The following is a 25,454-nucleotide window of genomic DNA, read 5'->3' on the forward strand; positions in this document are numbered from 1 at the left end:
GTGGGTTATTAAATCTTGTGGAGTCGGGTAAGGCTCACAATACAAGCAGCCTATGGAAGTCTGAAGAAAGTCTGCAGATTATTTTTGTGGACTGAATGAATTGTTAGTGTGGATGGATCGTCCTCGAGCTTTGCAGACTTTTCTGCATTCTTACACTTCTACTGAGAAGTAAAGGTCAGATTTTTGGGGATTCAGCCTTTATCACAAGTTTTGAGAAATCTGCTTTTTAGACATAAAGAAGATCAGCTTTGTACTTTCTCTTCGCTGCATGGTTCCAAATGAACTTCTTACTTGTTCCTTGTGTCACTGTTAACAGTCTCTGGTTGATTCTTCTTCTCTATTCTAGTCACATTTGGTTTAAAGACTATAATTTTGGTTGAATTTAAAAAATCTGACTTCACCTTTGATATTTAATGTGTCATGTTGAGGAGTAGTATTAAAAATGAGCTTCCTTTTTCATTTGAGGAACTAAAAAAAACTTGACTAATGCATTCATTATGAACACTTTGATGACCAAGATTTCCCTCACTCTGGACCTCTGGGGAAAACATCTCCACCTTCAAAAGTTCAGAAGCTGCTGCATTAACACCAACTCGTACTATTGTTCTCTCTCTGCACTTTAAAGTGATTGTGTTCCTTTTTACAGCTCAGCCTTACCTCCCCTGAGCTCCATCTCTGTTAGCTGCTCTGACCAAGTCCCTGCTGACTGGACCGTCTCTCATCACTTGTTAGGTCACTGCTTTGAAATAATTCATGATATAGAATGAATCGTGACTTTTTAAGTAATTGTACTTATTGAAATTCTTTCAGTCCTAATTTTCTTTTAAAATACTTACTTTTAGATGAAAATGAATAAAAGTGGACAAGTGTGTCTGGTGTCTGCTTTAGTGGAAGAGAGATAGAGAGAGAGAGAGAGAGAGAGCGAGAGAGAGAGAGAGAGAGGGGGGGGGGTAGAAAATCTGAACTGAAAACTAACTTTCAACAAAGTCTGAGGTTAACTTTCTGTCCTTTACAGTTAAACTGAGTCCAACTGCCAGCAATGCATGAAATAATGAAAAGATTGTGACTTTTGTTAACTTAAAAAAAAAGAAAAAGGAATGGGTCTCAAGAAACATCTGGCTTTTATTACATTTCAGAGCGGGATACTCACAGAACCTCGAGCTTGCTGCAGGTCTTTAGAATGGAGAAGTTGAGGTTTTGAATCTGGTTTCCCTCAAGATCCCTGAGAGCAAAAAAAAAAAAGAAAGAAAGAACTGAGCGTGCAACGACTTTAACAAGACATAGAAGCAAATGTTGTGGTCACATGGTGGTTACTTATCTACGAGTTTCATGAGAATACAAAAGAACTAAATATATGTCATTTGACTTGAATGAAAACTGTGAGAAAATAACAAAAATATAGTGACAGCTAAAGTTTGTTTTGGAATTTAAAGGAGTGGATGTTAGTGCTCACAACAAGAACGCAGCTTAAAGTCATAACAGATAGCAAGAGGTCATTGTTAGAATGATCCGGCACGACCTCTCCAGTATGCACTTGCTGGCTAAAAATAGTTTATTGACGCGACTGCCAGCAGTGACATAAACTGAGACTGACACTTCACATCAGGTTGAAGTAGAACATGAGGACCACTCGTCTGAATCTCATATTGTCCGCTACTAAGTCCTCTGTCACCTCAGTTGACCTGCCTCCTTGTTTTCCCCACACGCACACGCACAAGCAAAATCACACGCACATCTGTCTGCTTAATCACACTTATTCACTACACACCTGCACACACACAAGTACACTGTCAGAGCAGACTCACAGCCAGTCCAAAGCAGGCATGTGTTGACAGAAGCTCGGGTGAGGAAGCTGTTGCAATAAGGTGTCGACCATGGACCTGATGAGAGAAAGAAACTAAATGTCATTAAAAAAACAGACACATAAACAATTACCTAAAAAAAGAAATGTACAGATACAGCGATGAAGCAATTTAAGGGAAAGACAAACACAATTGATCCATTCATCCATCCATTTTCTTCCGCTTAGCCGAGGTCGGCAGCAGTCGCAATAAGTCAGCCCAGACTTCCCTCTCCCCAGCAAAGTTTTCCAGCTCCTCCTGTGGGATTCCGAGGCGTTCCCAGGCTAGACGGGATATATCATCCCTCCAGCGTATTCTGGGTCTGCCCCCCGAGGTCTCCTCCCAGTTGGGCATGCCTGGAAAACCTCTAAAGGGAGACGTCCAGGAGGCATCCTTAACAGATGCCCAAACCACCTCAACTGGCTCCTTTCGATGCGAAGGAGCAGCGGCTCTACCCCGAGCTCCCCCTAGAATGTAGGAGCTGATGAAGATCACAAACAGGACCGGTGACAAGGGGCAACCCTGGCGGAGGCCAACACGCACTGGGAACGTGTCTGACTTTGTGCCGAGGATGCGGACACTGCTCCCACTTTGGTCATACAGGGACCGGATGGCTCGTACCAACAGCCCCTGGACCCCATATTTCTGCAGTACCCCCCCCACATGATCCCCCGAGGGACACGGTCAAAAGCCTTCTCCAAATCCACAAAACACATGTAGACTGGATGGGTAAATTCCCATGCCCCCCCAAGAAGCCCTGCGAGGGTAAAGAGCTGGTCCACTGTCCCACGTGTGGAATCCACATCGTTCCTCCAGCATCCGAGGTTCGACAATCGGCCAGAGCCTCCTTTCCAGCACCCTAGAGTAAACTTTTCCCGGGAAGGCTGAAAAAAATGTGACACCCCGATAATTGGAGCACACCCTCCGGTCCCCCTTTTTGTAAATGGGAACCACCACACCGGTCTGCCACTCCACAGGCACTGTCCCAGATTTCCACGCGACACTGAAGAGGCGTGTCAGCCAAGACAGCCCAACAATGTCCAGAGCCTTTAGCATCTCAGGGCGAATCTCATCCACACCTGGCGCCACTGAGGAGCTTTCTAACTGCCTCAGTGACCTCTGCCAAGGTAAGTGGTAAGGCTTCCCCCAGATCTTCAGACTCTGCCTCCTCTTCAGAAGGACGTGTTGTCTGGGTTCAGGAGTTCCTCAAAGTATTCCTTCCACCGCCCAACGATGTCCCCAGTCCGCGTCAGCAGCCCTCCACCCCTGCTGATAACAGCCTGGGGCAAGCCCTGCTTTCCAAAAAATGGTGGTCATTAAAACGAAGTACATGATCTAGTTGTAGAACATGAAACCATTCTGATATATTGAGTTTAATCTCCTGAGCCACAGAGACGTTACAGAATAGTCAACACATTTGGATCTCCTGCAGTTTTTGTCGCATTCGAAAGAGTCTCTGATATTCTGGGTGGCCACACTTCGGACAGATGTGAGGGGAAAGAAGCAGAGAGTGGAGACAGGGAGCCCTCCTCAGATTCCAAGGATGAAGGGAGAAACCAAAGGAGACGTTTCTCTCTCAAAATCAATCATGGGAGGTGCAACAGAGACAATAAGAGCGAGAGCTGATTTAAAAGGCTATAGCCCCATTACATGCACATTAGAAGGTAATTTACTGAAATGGATATCTGTTGTGGACAGCTTCCAGAAAAGACAGAGAGAACTTTAGTTAACTGAAGGAATGGATGAGGAGGTGGAAAGAGATGACAGCTAAGGATAAAGAGAGAATAACAAGTAGAGACATAGACAGACTGCCTATTGCTCATTTGAACTTTTTATTTTATAGTTTAATAGTTCTTCTTTTTCTCTGTTAAGCTCCACCTGCGTATACTCTGCCTGATTATAAACACTTTACATTTTGGTGTAGGAACAAAACAAAAAATTGCCAGGGGAGACCTTTTGACATCCATTCAGAGACTTTTCCACCGAGTCCCTCAAAACTCAACTTGATGACGGCCGTCAGAACACCAAGACGTGACTGTGCATGAAATGAGGTGTGTAATTCAGCAACATCAACCCACAGAGTGAATCTAATCAGATATTTGACAAGCATGAAAGCTCTTGATGTTCTCAGAGTGTTTAGAGGAAAAATAAAAGAAGAAAATGATGCAAAAGCTGCAGCATGGTTTACACCTTGAAACTGTACTGTGAGGGTGTACTTTAAATGTGCACAAATATAAGATGACTCATAGAATCTCTTTAACCGCTCTGGTTATTTATTTATATTGGGTAACTTGTTTTTTTTTTTAAATAAAATCTTGAACAGTGGGTGCTGATTTCTAATATTTTATATATTTTATATAAATTTGATATATTTACACAAGTGAAACTTTCAGATGTCAGAAATCAGATAACCTGAAAACAGAGTTAAAATGATGAAACTCACAGATACATGAGAGACTGGAGCCCAATGAAGGAATCCTGGGACAAGATGCTCATTGGGTTGTGATCCAACATCCTGGAAAAAAACAAGTACTTTTATATTAAGCAATCCCTTGACCAAACTTGTTTCATCTTCGTTTTGCATAATATTCAACCTCTTGGGGGGGGGGGCTTCACTTTCCTAGCTAGAATTAGATGAGATGATCAAGACCACTCTCTTGTACCCAAGAGTATTAAGCAGGTGCTTAGGCCACTCTCACACTTTTGCCCCGCCCCCTCTCAGGAGAAAACCAGGAAGTTGTGAGAATGTTTGAATGAGTTGTTAATGTTAGCTTGAAAACTTTACATAAAACAGAGTAAGAAAGGGCTTTTTTGGGGGGGGGGAACTACTGCCTACAAATAATACATTAAGAAAAAAATAAAGGCCAGCAAATATATATTTTTTCAATTTCTCAATTTCCTGATCAGATGACATCGAATCGATTGAATCTGTGACTTAAATGTATTATTGATTAAACAAAACATAATGCCTTCTCAATTAAATGTACTGTAACAGATATGTATAGGACACAAAAACAAAATTTGTTATTTTGGCCGGTAAAAAAATATGTTTGGCCGGCAAATTTTTTCATCTACCTGCCACCTTGGCCGGTGAGTCAAAAAGTAAATTTTCGGACCCTGCATATACATACGCATATTCTTACACTTAATTAATTAGGAATAGAAATTCATGACTTTAACTGGTCAAAGCTATTTATAAGTACTTTTACTTAAAGGCAGGGTTGGTCATTTTCTGCAGATATACTTTTTAAGATTTTGGTTGAAATTGTCTTTAGGTCCTGACAGAAATTAATAACTCATGTTGGAACAAAGAAAATCCATCATCTGTAGCAGTTGTAAGCCTGTAAAAACTTTGACCAATGTCTGCCAAGAGATACCAATGTGATGAACCAATTATGCCTCCTTGTCTCCCTGCTCGTTCTCTACTCCTTGAGTGCACTAGCCCACGCTCAAAGCGTATCACCGATGGCGGAGTTTATACTGTGAGTTTGTCGTTGGCCGTTGTGAGAAGTAAAATAGTCACGTTTTTGTTTTTTTACATGTTTTACAAGTTTAGTGTTTACTTACTGCTGAATGAGACATGAGACGACGTATTTTCTACACAATGCAATCGATGAGCTGAGGTCTGCTTCTCGCGCTAGTGCATGTAAATGAGGGGTGTGGCTTTTGAGGGAGCACAGAGGGGAGGGCGTGGGTGTGGATGAAGCAGTGAAGGAACGCTACTTTCAAAATCTTGCTCGTTTAAAATGACCAACCCTGCCTTTAAGTAAGATAGAAAAGTAATTCTTCCAGCACTATGAGTCTTCGACATTTTCATTAGCTTTACTGGTTGGCAGCAGGGTGACATATTGAAATTTTCCCTGCAGCGTCTTAGATGTTGGTAGCATCAAAATGTCTTTTTTTTGTTCACATTGGCGATGTATTCCGAACATAGTGGCTAAACGGCTCAAATTAAATTCTTAACCGATAACAAACTATCCCAGGCCTTAAAGCTGTCAACATCAGTGGATGAACAGATACACTTTTGTTCAGTGGTACGCTCGACTCTAAACTGATTTCATGCTGAAAATAAGAAAATTAAATCCAAACAGCTCCAGCCTGTGGAGTTTATGATCGGTTACGGTCATGAATAAATGCAACTCTTCCGGCTCTCTGTCCTTTCTCCAACACAAGGGAATTTTGTTTTTTCAGTAGGGACCCCAAACCACTAATAAAGTTCTGAGAATGGCAGTTCCAGATGCCTAAAAGGAAACCCATACAAATATAAAACACACATTAAACTTTAGAGATAACACAAGATAACACAAATAGTCCATGGGCCAGACCAGATTCCGGTACCACTCAAGGTGGCAAAGGTTAGTGATGATTTTTGAAAATGTCCATGTCTGTAGATTATATTTTGGTATGATAGACTTTCCTGAGTGGTAGCTGAGTCACAGTAATCAGCTCATGAAGAGACCCCCCCCCCCCTCCCCAAACTGAAATGTATTTTAGACGCTGGTGCATAGCCTGGTTGAAGCTATTGTTCAGGACATTTGTCAATGTTAAATACTATTGTGTTTGGTATAATTTTAAAGGGGACATTCCTGGCTTCCATTAAAGACCAATTGTGAATCTTTATGTCATACATTGAGGTAACTGTAGCTCTTGAAATTGTAAAAAACACACATTTCCCCCAATTTCCGCCTAAAATATACTTTCTCATTTAGCCCTGTGATATCTAGGAACACCAGGGACACAAAACACAGAAACTGGAATACTCACAAGCCTCTAAGGATTCAGGAAATGTATAATAAAGATACATTAGGCATAGCCTGGTTGAACAATAGCTTCAACCAGACTATCCACCAGCATCTAAAATACATTTCAGTTTGTGGGGGGGGGGGGTCTCTTCATGAGCTGATTACTGTGACTCAGCTACCACTCAGGAAAGTCTATCATACCAAAATATAATCTACAGACATGGACATTTTCAAAAATCATCACTAACCTTTGCCACCTTGAGTGGTACCGACATGTGAAATTTTGGGCTCTGGCCCATGGACTAAAAGAAGACTATGGCAACCTGGATGTGTCTTTTTGAATCTGCGCTTTTGTTTGACTAAAGCATGCTATACCCATTTATAACTTTAGTACACAACACAATAACTTTTCCCACATACTCGTGTGCAGGTGTGTGTGTTACTCACAGCCATTCTAGCTGATAGAGATCCCTGAACACACCGGGACTAAGTGAGGATATCAAGTTCTCACTGAGGAACCTGTGAGAAAAAACAGTGAGAAACAGAGAAAGAGTGGCTGAAAATACAAATTCCAGTGTAGTCTCTCTAACTCCCAGATATCATTCAGTCCACAACATGTATCTGCAGTCCTTTTGTTATATTTAACACGTGTTTCAAATGGTGAGATGAAAGTAAGAACTACTTTGATTAGGCCTTTTTTTGTTGTTGTCATTTCGTCAAACCACTTAACGATTCAACTTTGGAAATAAACGGCAGATGTGTGATACTTGCATGTGCTTATATCAAATTAACATAATCTCTGTGACGAATTGCAGATGTGATGAAGAACAGTGGAGAGTGTTTGGAAAAGCTCCAATTTCCTTCCTACGTACACAAAATGAGAGAGAACTTCTCAGACAGTGACTCAACTAAAATGTTAAAACTTAAACATAGTAAGCGATGGTTCCAGCAAGAGCTGACAATGTCAAGGTGAGCAGGGTACTTACAACCGCTTTAAGTTGTGCAGACCGCTGAAGGCATTGTTGGATATATGCTGCAAACTGTTGTTCTGCAGAAACCTGTGTGCAGAGGCAAAACACTTTAAAGGAACTCTGCAATTTGCTGATCTCTGTCATTCACACCTTTCCCATTTAAACACACACACACACACACACACACACACACACACACACACACACACACACACACACACACACACACACACACACACACACACACTTATAAAGTTATTAATACCCTTAAGAGATATTAATATCAGTTATCATTCCCTGCACATTTCTTCATCATTTATCTACTTTTCTAAACTTCAGTAACGCTGATTGGATAATTCACCCAACATAAAAATCACAAACTCAAAACACACTAATCACAATCCAGCTTCTGACCTCAATACCTACTAAAAGTTTGGAAAACGTAACGTTCCATGAACTTTAAAGACAGAAACAGTGGTTGTGTTGTCTCTATCATTTCAAAGATATAATCATTACTCTACATTGAACTGAGATGGTTAACTCTTGTTAAGAGTTTTTATGAAACCTGACTGATGCAAAGAGCATACTTAATTAATTACAGTAGTTCGAGTCTTCATTAGTAATGTGAAAGTATAGTGTACCATGTGTCTTCAACTATCACATGTAATGAGTAATTGAATATGCACTGTATGATGCACATTTTGCTAACGCTATAAAAACTATAAAGTGGACAGATTTATTTAGATCTGCTTTTCTCATAATAATGCCAGAACAACTTGTGAGTGTGCACAATTTCAATTCAGCACACCGAACTGAAACTGTCCCTGCTTACAGCGGGAGATTATCCCGGTCGTGTGGGAGTATTTGTCATGCCGATTTATGAGAATTTTCTCCATGTGCGTTAAAAAGGAAAACAGCTTACAGAGGAAAAATGGCGCCAGAGATGACTGAGTGGAGGTCATTTGAAAAACCCTGATAAAAACTGCATTAGCAGAGGAGTTCTGTGAACATTATACTGCTGTCATCCCAAGGAAAAAAACTTACAATTATGGAATATAATCTTTAAATTACCATGTGAGTATTGCACAGACAGATAATTAAAATAAGAGATGCCAGGGTAGACTGTCCTTCAGGTTGTTTCACTATCAGTAAACAGCACGGCTTTATCAACAAGACTTAAGACTTAAAACATTAAAGTCCCTTTTGTATCTCCTTTTTTTAAAAAGGCAGCCTTTACCTTAGAATCTGTATAACAGTGCATCCCATTCATGGCCCTCTAAATTGTAATTTACCAAGCATCTATGAATATGTATATATTACTATCATAATACTTCAGATGATAATTATTGTGGAGTATTAAGAGTCACAAGTAAGGACCATTATCAGTAATGACTTAAGTACTATTGTTTGCAAAGTATAGTTTTAATTTTGAGTGCTTTTTGATTTTGATCTCCTCATTATAAATGTATGTGCTTGCCTTTCCACTTTTTATTCATTCACTTCAACATGACCCCTTTTTTTGTTGAATCACCTTCAGTAAAATCTTCTCAAACAGAACCTGAAGTCCGAGCTACATTTTTACAGACTGAATGCAGAAACACACGGATGAGGAGCAACCCAATCCAAAGTGACAATTCAAAGAGAAAAATACTCACAGTCTCTCCAGGGCAGAGTATTCAGAGAAAACCGAATCTGATAACACTCTGATCTCATTGCTCCTCAGCGAGCTGTAACAGAGGACATGAAATGCCACAGTTAGACAATCAGCACACACATTTTGCATTGAGAGAGAGAAAGGACTAAAGGTCTAAGTCATAATGCACACTCACATACCAATCTGAACTACTTGCCTTTGTTTCTGAAATGGATTTTAAAGCGTTCATGGAATCAAATTTTCGCATAAACAGAGGCACCATCTGTCAGAGTCTACGTTTAAACTATTCAACCTTTAAAGGCCTAGGGTTATCTAAAAAGGTTAAGGACAGGAACAGAAATAGCCAAGCGCTTATACACACCTTATACACACCTCTTAAGTCCACTAAGCACATCTACCTTAAAGTAACACAAGAGAATGGCAACATATAAGTCTTCATAGCCTCATTCTTTGAGGAGTCAAAAAGAAGACGTATGTTCAAAGTCACAATCTAAAGTAAAAATACATTTATTTGCAATGTTTCGTTTTCAAAACATTGCTAGTTAGTCCAAGGCAAATGTGCAGAAGTTTGCAAACATGTATGGTCTTTCCTAAGAACCTGTCTTAGGAAATAAAAATGCAAAGTATTTATTTAAAACTTAGTGTACAAAAAAAGAAAATATAATAAACTTGCACATAAAGAAAGATATTGGCTATCGCAAACAGCCTAAATAGTTGATTGTAACTTAAGTCCCGCCTCCGATAAGGCAAATAGCTAATCATAGCTTGGGGTGTTTGGGGGGGGACACCTGGGGTGGCCAATCCGATTTAAAGGGGGGGAAGAATGCCACCACTTTGGACACGCCCCTGCTTCTGGTAGATCAAAGGTTACTACATCACCTTAACCACAGAATCAACATTTTAAATGTCACTCTTAATTATATTCATTTGAAGATGCTGGAATATGACAGCAGCTATAATTACCTAAAATGTTTAACAATGGAGGGATTTTTTTTTTTGAACGCGAGTGATAATGAAGCCCGGGTAAACACAAAGTTTCAAAGAGGAGTTAATGAGGTGTAAAGTCCTCGGGGGAGAGCAATGTGCTCCTGGTGTGTTTCCATAAAACAAGATATTCAAACAGACTGAGGGTACCCACCGAGTTCAAGCATCTGACGCAATCCCCTGCCATTAAAAGGTCGTCCAACAAAAAGGACTCAAAACCAAAGTCAGTCTGCGATCATGCGGTATCTTTATATCATGTTTTTTTTTGTTTTCCATGAGGACCAAGTCAGCTGTTATATCTAAGTGCATGACACGTCAGCCGCAAAATGCAGATGAAAGATTTCTCTATTCTTTTCTTCTTCTTTTTTTCTTCATTGTTTTGGATATATTAACTTATAAGTTTACTTAATTCTTTAATTCTTCTTTAATGGCAATCCTTTTAAAAAAATGTGGTTTATTTAGAATTGATCATTGGTATATATGTATATATAACATTTTTACGAGCAAATTCAGTTATTAATTAATGAGAATATGCTAATCTGATTGCCAAATAAAAACACAGTAATCATAGTGTGGATGACACATACATGAGATCTGGGAGGAGGTATGAAATAAAGAGCCTCGCGTGAAGTCCAAAAACCTTCTATTGTTGGCTTGTAAACATCAATGATTCAGAGGATAAGGACTAAACAGCTGAGGGTCGTGTTTTGTATAGCTGTACTCTATCACACTATAGTGTAGTAGAGTCATTCAACAGAAACATTCAGGCAGGATGATCCGGGTTTATGTGATTTTCAGTTAATTGGAGGAGACTAACAAAACCACAATTAACAAAATGGCTCAACAAACATCTCCTTTAGAAAGGAAACACTGACAGGCTGAATATAAAAGACGCAAATGATCATCCTCTGCTGTGTGACTGAACAAATGGGTTTAGACTGATAGTCAATTTGGAAAACAAAACAGAGATTATTTTTTAATTGCTATTGTAATCTGTGTTATTTATTTTCAAAAGGGACGACAATGAACTTTATTAAGGAACTTAATCAGAGAGAAGCTGAAAACAACACCACAGTGCAGCACGTCTCCACTACTCCACTAAATCAAATAAATCAAATACAGAACGAAAGGATTAAATGAACTGAAGTGATGGTGAAACAAATAAGGTATATTACAGATTATTATAAAAAAAAAACAATTAAAAAAGTAATGCTGAAAAAGTGGCATGAAGAGCATCATCAATAGTTTGGAATTTTCAGCATTAAATAGGTTAGCATAAAAATGGCAAAGCATGAAGACTGGAAGTAGGAAAACAAGTTGTCCCTATAGTCCTATGACAGAAAGATGAGACAGCCAGAAGAAAGACACGTTTGAAAAGTGTCAATCTTTTTATGTACACAGACTTTGGGGAGACAAATAAAGTTCCTACAAAGTTAAAACTTCATTTTTTAGCAGTATGAATAGGTTTCCATGGAGACGCTAAAAAGTGTGACTCTATGCTTTCAGGTTTTGATGGATGGAAGAAGCCTGGATTTAAGACCAAAAGACTATTTCAGCAGATAGAGAAACCACAACTCACAAACAACAGCAGAGTTTCTGAATCTCTGAGTGACAACAACATTCAAATTTCATCAAATATAATAAAAAAGACTAAGGGTTGTTTAATGTCAGGCTTAGACCTGAAGAGGCAAATAGTCCTGCTAAAGCAGGTTACCAAAAGGTCAAAATAGCAGGAGGATGATTATAAAAAAGCTCAGAATGCAAAACAATACAAAGTATAATACAACCATTATTCAGAAATACTGTTGTAAGTAACTGCATGAGATTCATTTATGAGTTATGAATAATAAGCACATTTTAGATATGATCTTATTTGTCACAATTTGAGTTGATTAGTGGGTAAATGATCAGTTTATCTAACAACAAATAAATGTTTTAATGATCCATTTCTTTGCTGAGAAGTACATCACCAAGAACGGAAACAAAAACCTGAAAAACAGGACGTGTATTTTAACTTTTAGCTGAAGCCAGGCTCCAGGTACAAAAAGCATCTGGATCAAATGAGGACACTGAAGATTCTTTACTTTGAACACAAATTGGTGGTCACAGACAAGTGCACACTCATGCTAAACACACACACACACGCACGCACACACACATCCACAGTCATTGCTGTTGTCAGAGCAAACTTACAGCCAGGTGACATTTGGAGAGAGGGAGGGAACATCCTGCAGGTTGACCTCCACACACGCCACGTCTGTGTGTATGCAATCACAACTCTCTGGATACTCCTGAAGTACTACACAAACACATTCATTCACACATAGTTTATCACAGGAAATCTGTTTTTGTTATAAAAGGAACAATAATTTTTTTTTTTTTATTATTGAACCAACTTGAAATGTTGAATGAGTTAAATTAGGGATCACACATCAAGTCATTTTGATTATTTTTAGAACTGAACCAACCTCAGGTATCCGGAACAATCAATAATAAACACAGCTTGTTTGTCAGTGTCGGTATAAAATTCTGTTACATTTTAATTTGTTCCTGCTTTTTGTATTATTTATTATGTCATCAAACAAGCCAACAACTCACGGAATTTCTGGTGTCAGGATACTTTATACTGTATATACACATCCCTTACACTGCTCAAGAACTTAAGGGAACTCTTTATCGTCACTTTATAACACCAAGTCAGTTCAACTTCAGGGATATTAATCCTTCAAAAAGGGAATTGTTTTGCATATGCATATGTATACAAATGATTCTCTATATAAATAAATGTGTTAACACCCAAACACTAACAAACATGTCAACATTAATACCTTAACACATTCAAGCAAATACAAATACTGTACATATAAACAAACTTACAACACTCATTTAGGAAATACTGCTCCGTAGGATTGGCATTCTGTAGTGTTTGACCAAATAAGTCCGCCCATCCAATGTTGTCCCCTGTAACGCAAAAACAAAAACAATTAAAACCAACAAAGAGGTACTTTTATTTTGAGCTCATTCTGTTGGTCCATGTAGACAGAACATCATGCACTGTCTCTTTGCTGAATATCATGAACTTTAATGACAGAGTCAAATGTGCTTCACAAGAGATTGCAGGAGTGGAGTTGAAAGTAGCTGTTGTTTTAACTTCCTAACACTTAAACAAAGCAGGAAAAAAAAGATCCAAAATGCAGCTTTTTATGCCCTAGCAACCTTTAACAACAATTGACCAGGCCACACACTCAGATATAACAACTCTGAAATATCTGAATGGGTTTTTTATTGGCTGTAGATGTTTTTATAAGTGAAAGACAGATTTTGCACCAGTGGCATGAAGCAAAGCCAAACCAGGCTGTCAAACATGTTGTCACACACGTTGTCTCTGAAACGAAGCCCATTCTGTGGGCACACCAAGCACAGCTTACCATCAGCTACCAGCCAAAGCCAGGGAATTAAATTACATCTCCTCCTGCCAAATACAGAGCCAATGTTGACTGTGGCAGGCAGAAAATTCAGGTCACCTCCCATCGATGTAGAAAGGTTAACTAGAATGAATGAATAGTATTTTTTAAAGCAATTCTGAGCTCAAGTAGAGTCTTACAGTGTTTATTTCAGAACGTGGCTGCACTGGAAGCTGTAAGTGAACACAGATCAGAAGCTTTAAGAGTCACTGGTGATAATGAGCTGAAGTGATGAAGGGACATTATTCTTCACACATATAGGACACATAAATCATCAATATTTACAAAAAGGAAATTGACATTGTTTTTATTACTGTCCTTTCTGTGTAGATTTTTAAGTTACAGCTACACATATAATAAATATCATTTATGGATATGCCATTTATAACGTCTTCAGCACACAAACAACGAAGCCTTTACGATACAGGGTCATAAGGCTCTTAAGCAGTGGGGGGCGCAGTGTCCCCTTGAGGCTGGCTACAAAAGACACATATGTCACATACATAACATGCCCCATTCAATGTTTACAGCGTGGTACCAAAAACGATTTTAATCTGATAAATTATTGTCCTCATGGGCACACACTGTACAGGTGAGATTGATGCTTACTCTGTTATAGTTAGGTGATTTGATGTTCTAGTTCCTGCCTTTTCTTTGTCTGTCACAGCATTTTGTGAACATCTGTTTCAAAAGTTGCAATACAAAAAACGATTTTATTATAATAATTATTTGTATTATCATGTGCAAATACTACAGCAAGGTGTACTTGCAAAAGGCCTGCAGTTTTACAAAGTAGGGGGAAATCAGCGCGCTGGGTCAATTGCTCTATGTTTAAACATGAAATTACCTGTGTCGTACTCAGACTGCACCAGAGTGAAATAGGGAATAAATGTTTAAAATCCCACAGAAGGATGTGCTGCTGTGTATTCACCTTCATGCTGAATGCTTCTGAAGATGTTCAGTAGGCCAATATTTAAACAGGGCGGCTGTTTAGAAGATGCGTTGCACACTGCGGAAGGGCCGGACGGCCATTGTTAGCTACACTTTAATTCTTGTCTGTTTTGGTCCCGTTGCATAACATGGCTGTAAGGAGGAGATGTCTAATGATGAGGATGGGAAAATGAATCTTAATACAGCAGAGAATGTGTTTCTGGTTATAGGCAGGAAGGCTCAACCATACCAAAACTAATCTGTGATTTTTCTTCATCTAGCTGATATGAAAACAATTGGCTTTGCCCTGTATGACTTACAAAGTTTTTCAAGACAGGTATAGGTCTATCATATGAACTATGATTAGTCGATGAATGAATGCTTAAATTGACACGAGAACCGTTGACACAATGGTTAATATTAGAACGATTAGGAGCTTGGTTTTGAGTGATAATGTGAATCAGAGCAGTTCTCCTAAACTTGGCACTTGTGATTAAGATAAATTACATATCTAACTTGCCTCTTGTCCTCTCTTTTTTTGAGAAGCTTACCAGGCTGTCAGTGCTACACTGTCCTTACACACCGCTTCTTCAGTTCAGTCAGTTCACTGACTTGACAGGATGTAATGATGTGGTGAGGAGGCTTTTCAGCACCTCATTATACAGACTGTCAAGCATCTTGAGAGTTAAAGGAGAGCAAGCAGTCAGGGGATTCTGAAGCTTTGGTCTGGTGTTGCTTCTATGATACAGGAGCATGTCATCTTCATGTGTTGGTGTTGTCAAATGTTTAAGTTGCTGGGCTGTCATGATTCAAAAGCAAGCAGCATGTTAATATGCGTTTCTTAAAATACAATCCTTCACTGATGCATTTCAGCATTCATTGAGGACTTTTTACTCTAGTGGTATGTCTGTACAGTAAACAGTCAGAAATGTTACAAATCTATGAGCTCTTTCAGGATGTTGATTTAATTATTGGCAAAGAGCTCAGCTATGATGTCAGTGAAGGGCTCTCTAATCTACTGAGAGCAGCCTGTTCTTCTATGAATGGAGGGAAGCACAGCAGCCGTCAGATCTCTGTTTCTTTGATAAGTGTGCTTTTGCCTGTATGATTTATACAGACACGTGAGCAGAATTTTTATGCGAGGAAATCTTCTTTCAACAATGTCAAATTGCCAGTACTTTGTTTGCAAAAAAATGTTCATTCTACAATTTCACAAAAGTGCATTTATTCTATTTTTTTTGCAGTGCTGCATTCTTCCTTCATTGACTTCAGGCTGAAATAATGTTGAGTTTGAGGCTCACACTTCACTTCACTTCACAAACAGACAAATTCACTTTATCCCTGGCTGTATTCAAAACTTTATTCAGTTGTGATCAAACAGCAGAAGTAACCTATCTGTAAAGATGCCAGGTCACTACAGATAGTTATAAGTCTTCTATTATTTTATTTTTTCATATTCGCCAACATATTTTGGCAATGTAACGTAAATTAAGAACTTAAAAATAATTATATGATGATTTCACCCCCTCTCACCAGCTCAATAACACGGTTAAGTTAACTCTGTTGCCAGTTCAGAGCTTTTCTTAGCTTTTTCTCTTCCCACTGATCAAAGAAGGAGAGTCTGATACGTTCTCTGGAATGCACATTAGCCACAATGTGGTTGAATGGAGGCTCTGCTTTGAGGAAAAGCTTTGAAATAATGTTTTAGGTAGCAATTTTATTTATAATTTTTATCTTGTGTCTGGCAGTGTTGAATGAGGATTTCTACCTTTGTTGCCAGTCCTGCTTTTGAGATACAAAGCATTTGCACTTTTTGGCGAAGAACTGTTGCCTGGTGATCTTTCTGACTTTTCCTTGTGTGATAGAAAAGAATCACACTTGCCAATACTGTATATTATATAAATACACATCAGGGGAAAATTTGCAACGCTGCAAATCGTATAGTTTTAAAAAAGAGAAAATTAAGTTGTTTGTAAAGCTGGAAGTAGAGAGCTGGTATTAAATTATTTGTGTACCAGAGGGAAGGAACAAGTTGAGCAATTGAGCTGAAAAATTGCGATCTGTAATTCACTTACCACAGCGTCGCTCGTCAGCTCCATTGGGACAGTCTTTGTGTCCGTTACACTGCAAAGCCTGAGGGAGGCACTCACTCATGTTTCCACATGGGAAGTGGCCAAGGGGGCATCCAGATGTTAATGCCACCCTACTGGTCAGCAGCGCTGAGGAAGAAATGCAGAAAAGAGAGTCAGATTACGTTTGACCAAATTCATTATTCAAGTTGTCTACAGTTCAGAATATTAGGGAAACATGTCGTGTGATCATGTAACAGGTCAAGGCCCTGACTGGTAATGTGATCATTTTGGTTAATGCCAGAGGGGTTAGCCCACCAATGAATCCTGGCTGATTCCAGCCAAAAACAGGGGCAGCTGGTGATACATGTAATGACTTTGTTATCTGCGCTATAGTGGAGAACACAGTGCTGTGTTTTTTGTTAATGAGCTTTCGACTATAATTTAGTATAGCTGAGCTGAAAACCTGGAGTTATTGAGTTAGAGGTGAATTTATATAAAGTCATAGTTGTGCTGCTGTTGGCCATTGTTTCTCTAGTTTACTTTAAATGCTCAATCCTTTTGAAATACAGGTGAAGGTTTGTCTAAGTAAAAACAAAAGTAGGCTATGTGTTATGTAAATCCTATTGATCAATTTGAATTGCCTTTATCGGGGGGAAAACTCACAGACAGTCAAAATGACAGGGTTATCAGCCTTTAACTACCAGGTGGAGTGAGAATGTTTTTCTCTCTTTCTTGAGAATGTCAGATTTCTCTTTTTAAAATGCTAATTTCAACAGATATTACTGTTTTTTATTTTTGAACATTATATATATATATATATATATATATATATATATATATGAACATGCTGCGAGCAACACAATGTTCAACAATATTCAATACTTCCAGAGAAGTCCAAATTGTATTGACATTTGTATCTAGACTACATTTTGTCAGGTGTTTAATTCATAACCTGTAATATCATTGACAGTGAGGTGATATTGTCTAATATTAATCCAGACTTTGCACATTTAAAAAGAACATACATCAAATCAATTAAAGCCTCACAAGGTTTTCTTTTGATCCCTGTGATATTGCACTAAAGTGGATTTAGCGGTTGTATTTAACCCCACAGTTAAAGCAAAATTCAAGAATACAACATCACATTTATATTCCTCTTTTTCCAATGCAAAGGTACTCTATAGGTAAATAACATTAAGAATATTATCTGTTTAGCATAACACCCTAAGTTCAATAGCTAGCTAGCTAAGTAAGCTACTCAGTTAAATTAGCTAGTTAAATTAGCTAGCTAGCTAATTTACAACATATGTTTCTATCAATATTTTCATTTCAAGTCTACAGTATAATAATGACCATTAAATTGTATTCTTCATACCAAAAGCCCTTGCATAGCATTAGGCGCCATCTATCGGTCAAAGTTAGCAATAACATTAACTTACAAAGTGTTTTAATACAACAAGAAATAAAAATGGTGTGAAGTGAGTTGTTCTATATTTACATCAAATTCAGTCTTCTGTGAACTAAATACCAACAGCTCCATGATTTAAAGAATTACAATGTGAGAGATGGTTGTTTTATGAAATATCTAACCTAAAAATTTGCCTTTTTACAGGATAACTCTTGATGTGTCACAGCAGTAGAAAAGTCCAGGTGTAGACTATCAAGTTAATGATAGTTAGAGAGATGAACTCCATTTAGCTGCTTCAGTTTCAGGGTCATTGTATTGTGCATGCTGACTCATTGTCAAACAGCCTTGGCTTACTGGGTCAGGAGGAAAAAGCTGTTTCACTGATTTCAACATTATACTCTAAGACTATATACTCAAACTTCTTAGACTGTGTACCACCGCCGAACATATTTGGCTCTCCAAGTATCACCATTATGGTAGACGTTAAAATACACTGGAGGCCTATTTCAACACACATTTCATGCAAGAGGCAAATTACTTCATAAAAAGAATATTATTTATTATTGACTGCTGACAGCCACACTGTAGGACTACTAAGGGCTAGCGCTAGAACTTTCCCACACAAACATGCAGAACAATAAAAATGACAACTTTTTACCAACAACCTGTTTGGAAATATTTAGTCTCCAGTGTTTCCCACACAAACACGATACCTGGGCCCAAGTATATTTCCGACCTGTTCTCATTTAATTTTACATTAACAGAATATCTGTTAATATAGGCCTGTACTGCTGTTGTTTCAGTACTGAACTATAACAAAATATCGAGTGGAACTTTTCAGAACGCGAGGCGTACTCCTGCTGTTGTTTATGTCTGTGCACGAGCATAAACTGAGCAGATTAAAGTTGTTTGTTGCAAAAACTAGATTAATTTAGAGGGGAAAACACATTTGATATCAATACAGTCCAATAGATACACGCTAGATAAGAGAGATTTTATCAGAAAATAGGCCTATAGTTCATGCAGCAAATGAATGGAACTCAACTGGCTTTTTATATTGTGTTGTGAGGGAGAGGAAAAAGACGGATAAGAAATAGAGCTGCATTATGCAAACAGGTCAGGAACATTTCCTCCTTATCCGAAGCTAAAGCAAAGCAACAGGTTAACAGAAATTAGTGTCGCTATATTTTTCATTGCCCAGTGATCACAGTCATATTGCAAGCACAGTGTGAACTTTAAATCCATGTGACCACAGAACAACTAACCTGTGATGAGGCTGCAGGAAAGAACGAAAAGTACACCAAGCAAGCACTGATGCACTACAAAACAAAGGCACCACATGATGTCATGTTAGGTGAATACAAAATGTTTCTTTCTTCTGTTTTTCAGTTGTCATGCATCCTTTTTTTTTAACGATTGTTAGCAGTGCTTGATAGTTTATGAGCTAATTTAGTATTCATGGAGACATAAAATTTTGGAGCAAGCACCTGAAACATATCCTGTTCCTCCAATTACACAGGTGTCGGCTTCAAAATGAAAATGCCTTAAGTTTTAAATTACTTTTTGTGTTCAGTAACAAACTCATCCCATAAGGTGTCCGTATTCCTTTCTCAATTCTGGCTGCAGTATAATACATGTTCTTACACCAGCTTCATCCTGTTTTTTATTTTCAATCTTGCAAAACTTCCCAAACACTGGAAATGTTATTGCATTGCAGTGACAACAAATTACCAAACCAAAGTGGCTAGATAAAAGGGAGTCCAGTTGAAATTACATTGAACTGTTTAGGAAACAAGCACACTGAAAAATAAATGCTTTGCTGCACCACAAAATACCACATGACATCAAGGCATTTTGAATTAATTTGCAGTTTAATGTAACTTTAAAATAGTTTGCTTTTCTCCATCTTTCTTGCAGTGTAGGTGTTACTGAAAGTAAAATGTGATCTGGAGTGTTTGGACAGTTATTCATTTTTTATTTTCCGCAATAACACGGGCTTTGAAACTACAACTGACAATGAGAGCTTTCTTTCATCATGAGGTACTTGAAATTTTAACACCGTCCCCCCAATATGGATATTAAAACACTCCAAAGTTATTAGAGCTTTATGCCTTTAGTCATTAATTTCATCCATCCAATATGCTGAACGACAGGGCTAGCTGATGACAACATTTGTTAGACTTCTGTTGTAATGACTTATAATGACAGTTGTCTGCAAGAGTCAACAAACGAACCACACAAAGAAAAGCATGCCTTTAATAAAAACTTGATCTGAAGACAAATTGCCAATTACTCAAGGCTGGAGGTAAAGAGCAAACATAAACAAAAGGAACAAAAGTGACTCACTGTTGACGCAAGAAATAATTGACTGAAGCAAAGTAAGAACAGGTCCGCATCATGTCATGATTTATTTATTTTTTAACCACAGATATCTGGATTATTAGAAGGCCATGTATTTTGTCCTCGTTGTCTTGTGGGGCTATCAAGTGATCTGACAGAGGCCAAAGGGGCGGTGGGATTAATGAAAATTTTCATGACCACTTTGGCTTCTGGAAATAAGATAATTAAGATAAACCTGTTATTGTGCCACACTCTGTTTTGCAACAATGCTCTCTTTTGTTATGTTGCACATACATGGCAACCTCCTGTTTCAAGCAGTGCACATTCACCTCTCTTTTTTTTTTTTTTTTTTTAAATCTCCCTTCAAACGTGCCCTATTTTTTTTATCAATAGCCAAGCAGGCGGCATGTCTGAACATCTAAATCTTTTGACTCTGAATCTGACTAAGGATCTCTAGTGGTTAGAGCTCATGGGACTGAAAGGAAGCGTATCAAAGCACGCACAAGAATCATAGAACCGTGTCTGTCCACTTCAAACTAACACAGGAGAGAGTTCTGCCGTTGACTGTGCCGACCTGACACATCTTTGATGTCTTATCAGTAATGATTCGCAGTATAGGGCATGATGTTAATACTGTGGCTCCACCAGTCAATCTCTTCTGCACCGTCTCTTGCTCCAAATGACGTCACCAGCACAATGTTTCTGTGCCCGTTGGGGAGTTGTTCAGTGGGAGGAGGACATGTAGACTAACGTTCATCTTTAAGTTAGTGGGTCAGTGGTCTACACTATTGCTGCTTTGACTTTCTTTTCTATTAGAAGTGATGCTCAGAGTCTCTGTGACATATAGGCCATATAAAAGCAGCAGATGTGATCTTTGGGCTTGAAAATTAAAAGACTGAGTCTGCCCACCAGAAGCTGATAAGTTGCATTTAATGAAAGCCCTTAATCAAACATGAAGCAGTGAGTGGACACACCTCCTACAACCCCTGGGGTCACCTGACAGGTCATGCCAGGAGTCGGAAATAATATACAATAGAAATATAAAACAATCATAGTAATTCTACAAACACATCAATAAAGTAGAGCTCCATAGTTCTCCAAAAAGCAGGTAAAGGCCTGCAGTAGAAAAAATAACACAGCAAGTCTAAGCATGTTAACACCACTGTGATGTTCTTTCATGTCCTTTCACCACTTACAGATGATAGAGGCACCTCTATAATATCCCTTCTTCCTTGTATTGCATGTCACTTTGAAGGTTTCCCCTGATGTTCCAGTCATGTATTTCAAGGTGTTCAGGTAATGCTCCAGGTACTGCAGACCTTTATCTGCTGGAGTTCTCCAGTTCTCTACTATAGAGCTCTATTTTATTGTAGTGTTTCTACAATTACTATGATTGTTTTATTTTCCTAAGTGCATTTTATTGCTGACTCTGAATCGCATCGCTTGTCTGTTGCATGTTTAAGGCAGGATATTTTTTTGTATTTTATAAGTCCCACTAACACAACCTCTTAAACAGGTAGACAGGTAGGCAAGGTGCAGGAATGTGTAACAACTTTCTTGTCAAATTATAGTCACCACTTGATCAGGAAAAAGTGTGATGGGTATGTCAACTTCTTTATACAATCTAGTTTAACACTGGAAGGACAGCTGAAGCTCTGCAGCCTGATCAAAAATAAATGCACACAAGTAAAATAAACACAAGGATTTGAGAGATACAAGCAAAATTACTATATTAATTTCCTTCACACTAAGTAATACAAAGTGGTCTTTTTTTCAGGGACACACATTTTTTAGTATAACTACAAGGGAACAAATGAGAATAAGATGTCTTACTGCAAGTGAACTATCACTTGAATTACATCTAATAATTAGCTTCTCTATAAAGTTTTATTAGTCCAAGTTTAGAAAATAAATAAGAAGCTAATCATTCCTAATCGATAAATGTGTCTTTTGAGAACTTCTAAATGGAGAACGGCCGTGATTATTTCATGATTGTCTGTGAATTTATGTTGTGATTACCTGACATCAGACTTTCCTCACTAACTCTTAATCAGCCAATGAACAGAATAAAACCTGAACCTACTCATTGACGACATATTGTTTGACCATGAGGCAGCGGTAACTTAGTAAGAGCAGGTCCCACACTAATCAGAAAATCACAGCTTGATTACCGGCTCCTCCATTCAGCATGTTTTGAAATGAGTCTGTGAATGTGTATTTTAGTGGCCACCTTGCATGGCAGCTCTAAAATCAGAATCTTCCTGTGTAATCGGGTGAAAGTTGCATAATGCAGTTGTGCTTTATGCGGTGATACATAATACCAAGTAGAAACTGACTGGTCCCCTTCAATCAATTATTACATGTCCCCGAAAGTTAAGTGGTGCATCTTTAAAGGACTTTTTCACTTGCGAAAGTAAACTAAGTAAGACTATCTGCTTATTAAACTTCCACCTACACTGTGGGTCAATAATAAAGAAAAAACAGAATTTCAGTGAGCCAGCCTTTATAGAGTCTTCCCACCCATAAGGAGCAGATTCAGTGTGACAAAATACTTCTCTCTGAGGCAGAGAACCTTCTCATAAGGACTCTTGAAACCCCAAAAATGTACTAAACGGACAGTTGTGATATCAACGTGAGTGTCTTTTAGCATGCATTAATATTTATGCCGCCAAAAAAAATCTTTTTGCACACAAGCAGTCTCCAGTTCAACCAAAAATATAAAAACCTATGAATGTTCGATGGTTGAGTGGATCCTGATCTGTGCTGCACTGGTCTCTGCTGCACTGGAACCTCTCAACACTGAAAGTTTACTCCCTCTTTGTATCATGTAAAGGACTTTATCTGAGAGACTTCAGGGATCATTTGCTCGCCTTGTGCTGTCTCGTATAATCTGACAAGGATTAATCTGCCAGAATACATGATCCATATCTGTGGGAAGGATTCAACTCAGGCCCCTGTACCTCATTGTCATTCTTCTGTCTCAGCAAATGTCGCAGCATTAGTGACTGATAGCTTTGTCTCTTATTCAGACTAATATGAACTCTGCAGTATCTCAGACGCCCTCGGTCAACCTTGAGGTAAAAGATCTTATTCATTGTTAGAGCTCTTCAAAATGTTGACGTGTAGTTTTGTGTTTTGTTTTTCTTCAATGTTTGCCTTTTAACATTTGATTATTTTGCTTCGGGTCTTCATGTTTCTTAAGAGTTGTCATTTGAAGTTTTTCTTTTTCAGTTAGAATCTTTAAAATGTTGTTTTATTATTTTTGCTAGAGGATCATAACAACTGTTAAATAGTACGCAATACATTAAAGTTATAAACAGAGACACACAGAAATTGTGTCATCTCCAAACGAAGCAACAAAAAAAAAATCCTGGATTCCTGTGTTTGTTACAGGAGGAGTGTTAATTTTCGAAGAATCCTAATCTGTTTTAGATCACGAGTCATCTCTTAATGAATAAGCACATCTCTCCTGTTAGCCTCACCACTTTGTGAGTATCTTATTGTTCACCTCATACACTCACCAAAACGTTTGGCACAAAAGGACATGTGAGGATGAGTCACCGACTAGGAGTTAGAGGAAGTGTGAGTGGGCATTTGAGGAAGTGTGAGTGGGCATAAGAAAATAACTGGATATCGAATGTTGTGATATTTACAAGCTCACCCCCCCCCCCCCCCCCCCCCCCCCCCCACTGTGTCTAAAGTCCCTTACTCCCCCTTAACACATGAGCAGTTTGTGGGTAAAGATTTTAAAGTTCACCAGTGAATAAAGAAAACTCAGTATTATGTCATGTAAACCTTCATGAATTGATCAAATGGACCAACCTCCTTAAAATCCTTACACAACACCTAATTTGGGATCTTAAAAATCATCTCTGAATTATTGAAGGATGTTTTTTTATTCTTGTGTGACGGCTGTGGTTATACAGAGTTTAACAATTTTGCAGCCTATATCATGCATTTTCACCTCCATCTGAGAGCAGTGCAGTGCAGACAATTCCCAATAGAAATAAAACTTATATAAAGCGTTTCTACTGATTTGACCCCTTTAAGCACTTTTAATCTACATGTCACTTTTACACTTCTTTCACACACACACGCACATTCCCCCAGTGATTGCTCAAGGACATTTGACATGACATGAAGATCGCAGAAGTAGGAGAATGAACCTTGCAATTGAGAGATGACCCACTATACCACTGAGCCACAGCCAAGCAAAGAAAGTGAGAATAAAAAGAAAAACCAGCTGGGAATATTATACTACTGTCAAATATGACGGAAGGACTCTAAAATATTAAATTTCCTGAAGGAATAACCGTTGTATATTTTTTCTGTAGTTTATAAATGTGCAGCCCTCTCATCTCTGCATTTTTCTTTACCTTTGATCTCGGTCAGTGCCAGGTGGAGGAGCAGAATGATGACAGGTAAATCCATCCTCAGGCTCGGACAGTTTCCTGGGCTCAAATCAATTCGCGTGTAATGCCTCGGAGTAATCCCTAGGTTTTTTTTTCTCGTGAAGAACAGGTTAGTCGAAAGACAACTCAGAAGAAGTTCCGTAGCTTACTACTAGCTGTAAACTAACCGATTTGGTTTAATCAGCGGAATAGGCGCGTGGGAAGTGGAACCAAAGCCGGTGCGTAAAAATAGAGACATGCTCTTCCCCTCTGTCCTCATCGGAGCTCTATCTGAAGAGTCGGCAGAAAGAATGCATCTGCATCCTCTCTTTCCTCTTCCTCACTCCCCAACTCTCCCCAACCCTAAACACCCCATCTCACGCGCGCGCGCGTGCACACGCACACGCACACACACACACACACAGACGTAGGCTACCACGCGCACTGTCTCAGGGTGCGTAAACGCGTTCATCCCTCCGCTCTCTGGAAAGTCTCTTCAATCCTGATGCCTCCTTTCGTAGTTTTCGCACATGATTTCCGCTGTGACACAGATTGCAGATTTGTCCCAGACATTGTAGAGCAAAGCGTGACATACTGATAATAGAAAATCCTCCACCCTCTCACCTGTACACCAAAGCAGGATATAAAAATAGTAAA

The 25,454-nt window shown here is 38.7% G+C and overlaps 1 protein-coding gene across 3 annotated transcripts in view; it reads right to left on the minus strand.

The window, feature by feature from the left end:
* The window catches only part of rxfp2a (relaxin family peptide receptor 2a), a 38,490-nt gene extending 13,339 nt beyond the window's left edge, over nt 1-25,151 (minus strand). For 2 of the 3 annotated variants that reach the window (XM_061055054.1, XM_061055053.1), the window contains exons 1-10: nt 24,783-25,148; nt 16,662-16,805; nt 13,070-13,153; nt 12,386-12,491; nt 9,210-9,281; nt 7,570-7,641; nt 7,031-7,102; nt 4,285-4,356; nt 1,806-1,880; nt 1,151-1,222 (exon numbers count right to left, since the gene is read on the minus strand). In XM_061055054.1, coding sequence (XP_060911037.1) covers nt 1,151-1,222; nt 1,806-1,880; nt 4,285-4,356; nt 7,031-7,102; nt 7,570-7,641; nt 9,210-9,281; nt 12,386-12,491; nt 13,070-13,153; nt 16,662-16,805; nt 24,783-24,837 — 824 coding nt within the window. In that variant the 5' untranslated portion in view covers nt 24,838-25,148. Of the gene's footprint in view, nt 1-1,150; nt 1,223-1,805; nt 1,881-4,284; nt 4,357-7,030; nt 7,103-7,569; nt 7,642-9,209; nt 9,282-12,385; nt 12,492-13,069; nt 13,154-16,661; nt 16,806-24,782 lie in introns of all 3 variants that reach the window. The other variant, XR_009675771.1, reaches the window with a different exon arrangement.
* Between the last annotated feature and the right edge of the window lie 303 nt (nt 25,152-25,454).

This window comes from Labrus mixtus, chromosome 14 (assembly GCF_963584025.1).
Source record: "Labrus mixtus chromosome 14, fLabMix1.1, whole genome shotgun sequence".
In the NCBI taxonomy this organism is placed as follows: Eukaryota; Metazoa; Chordata; class Actinopteri; order Labriformes; family Labridae; genus Labrus; species Labrus mixtus.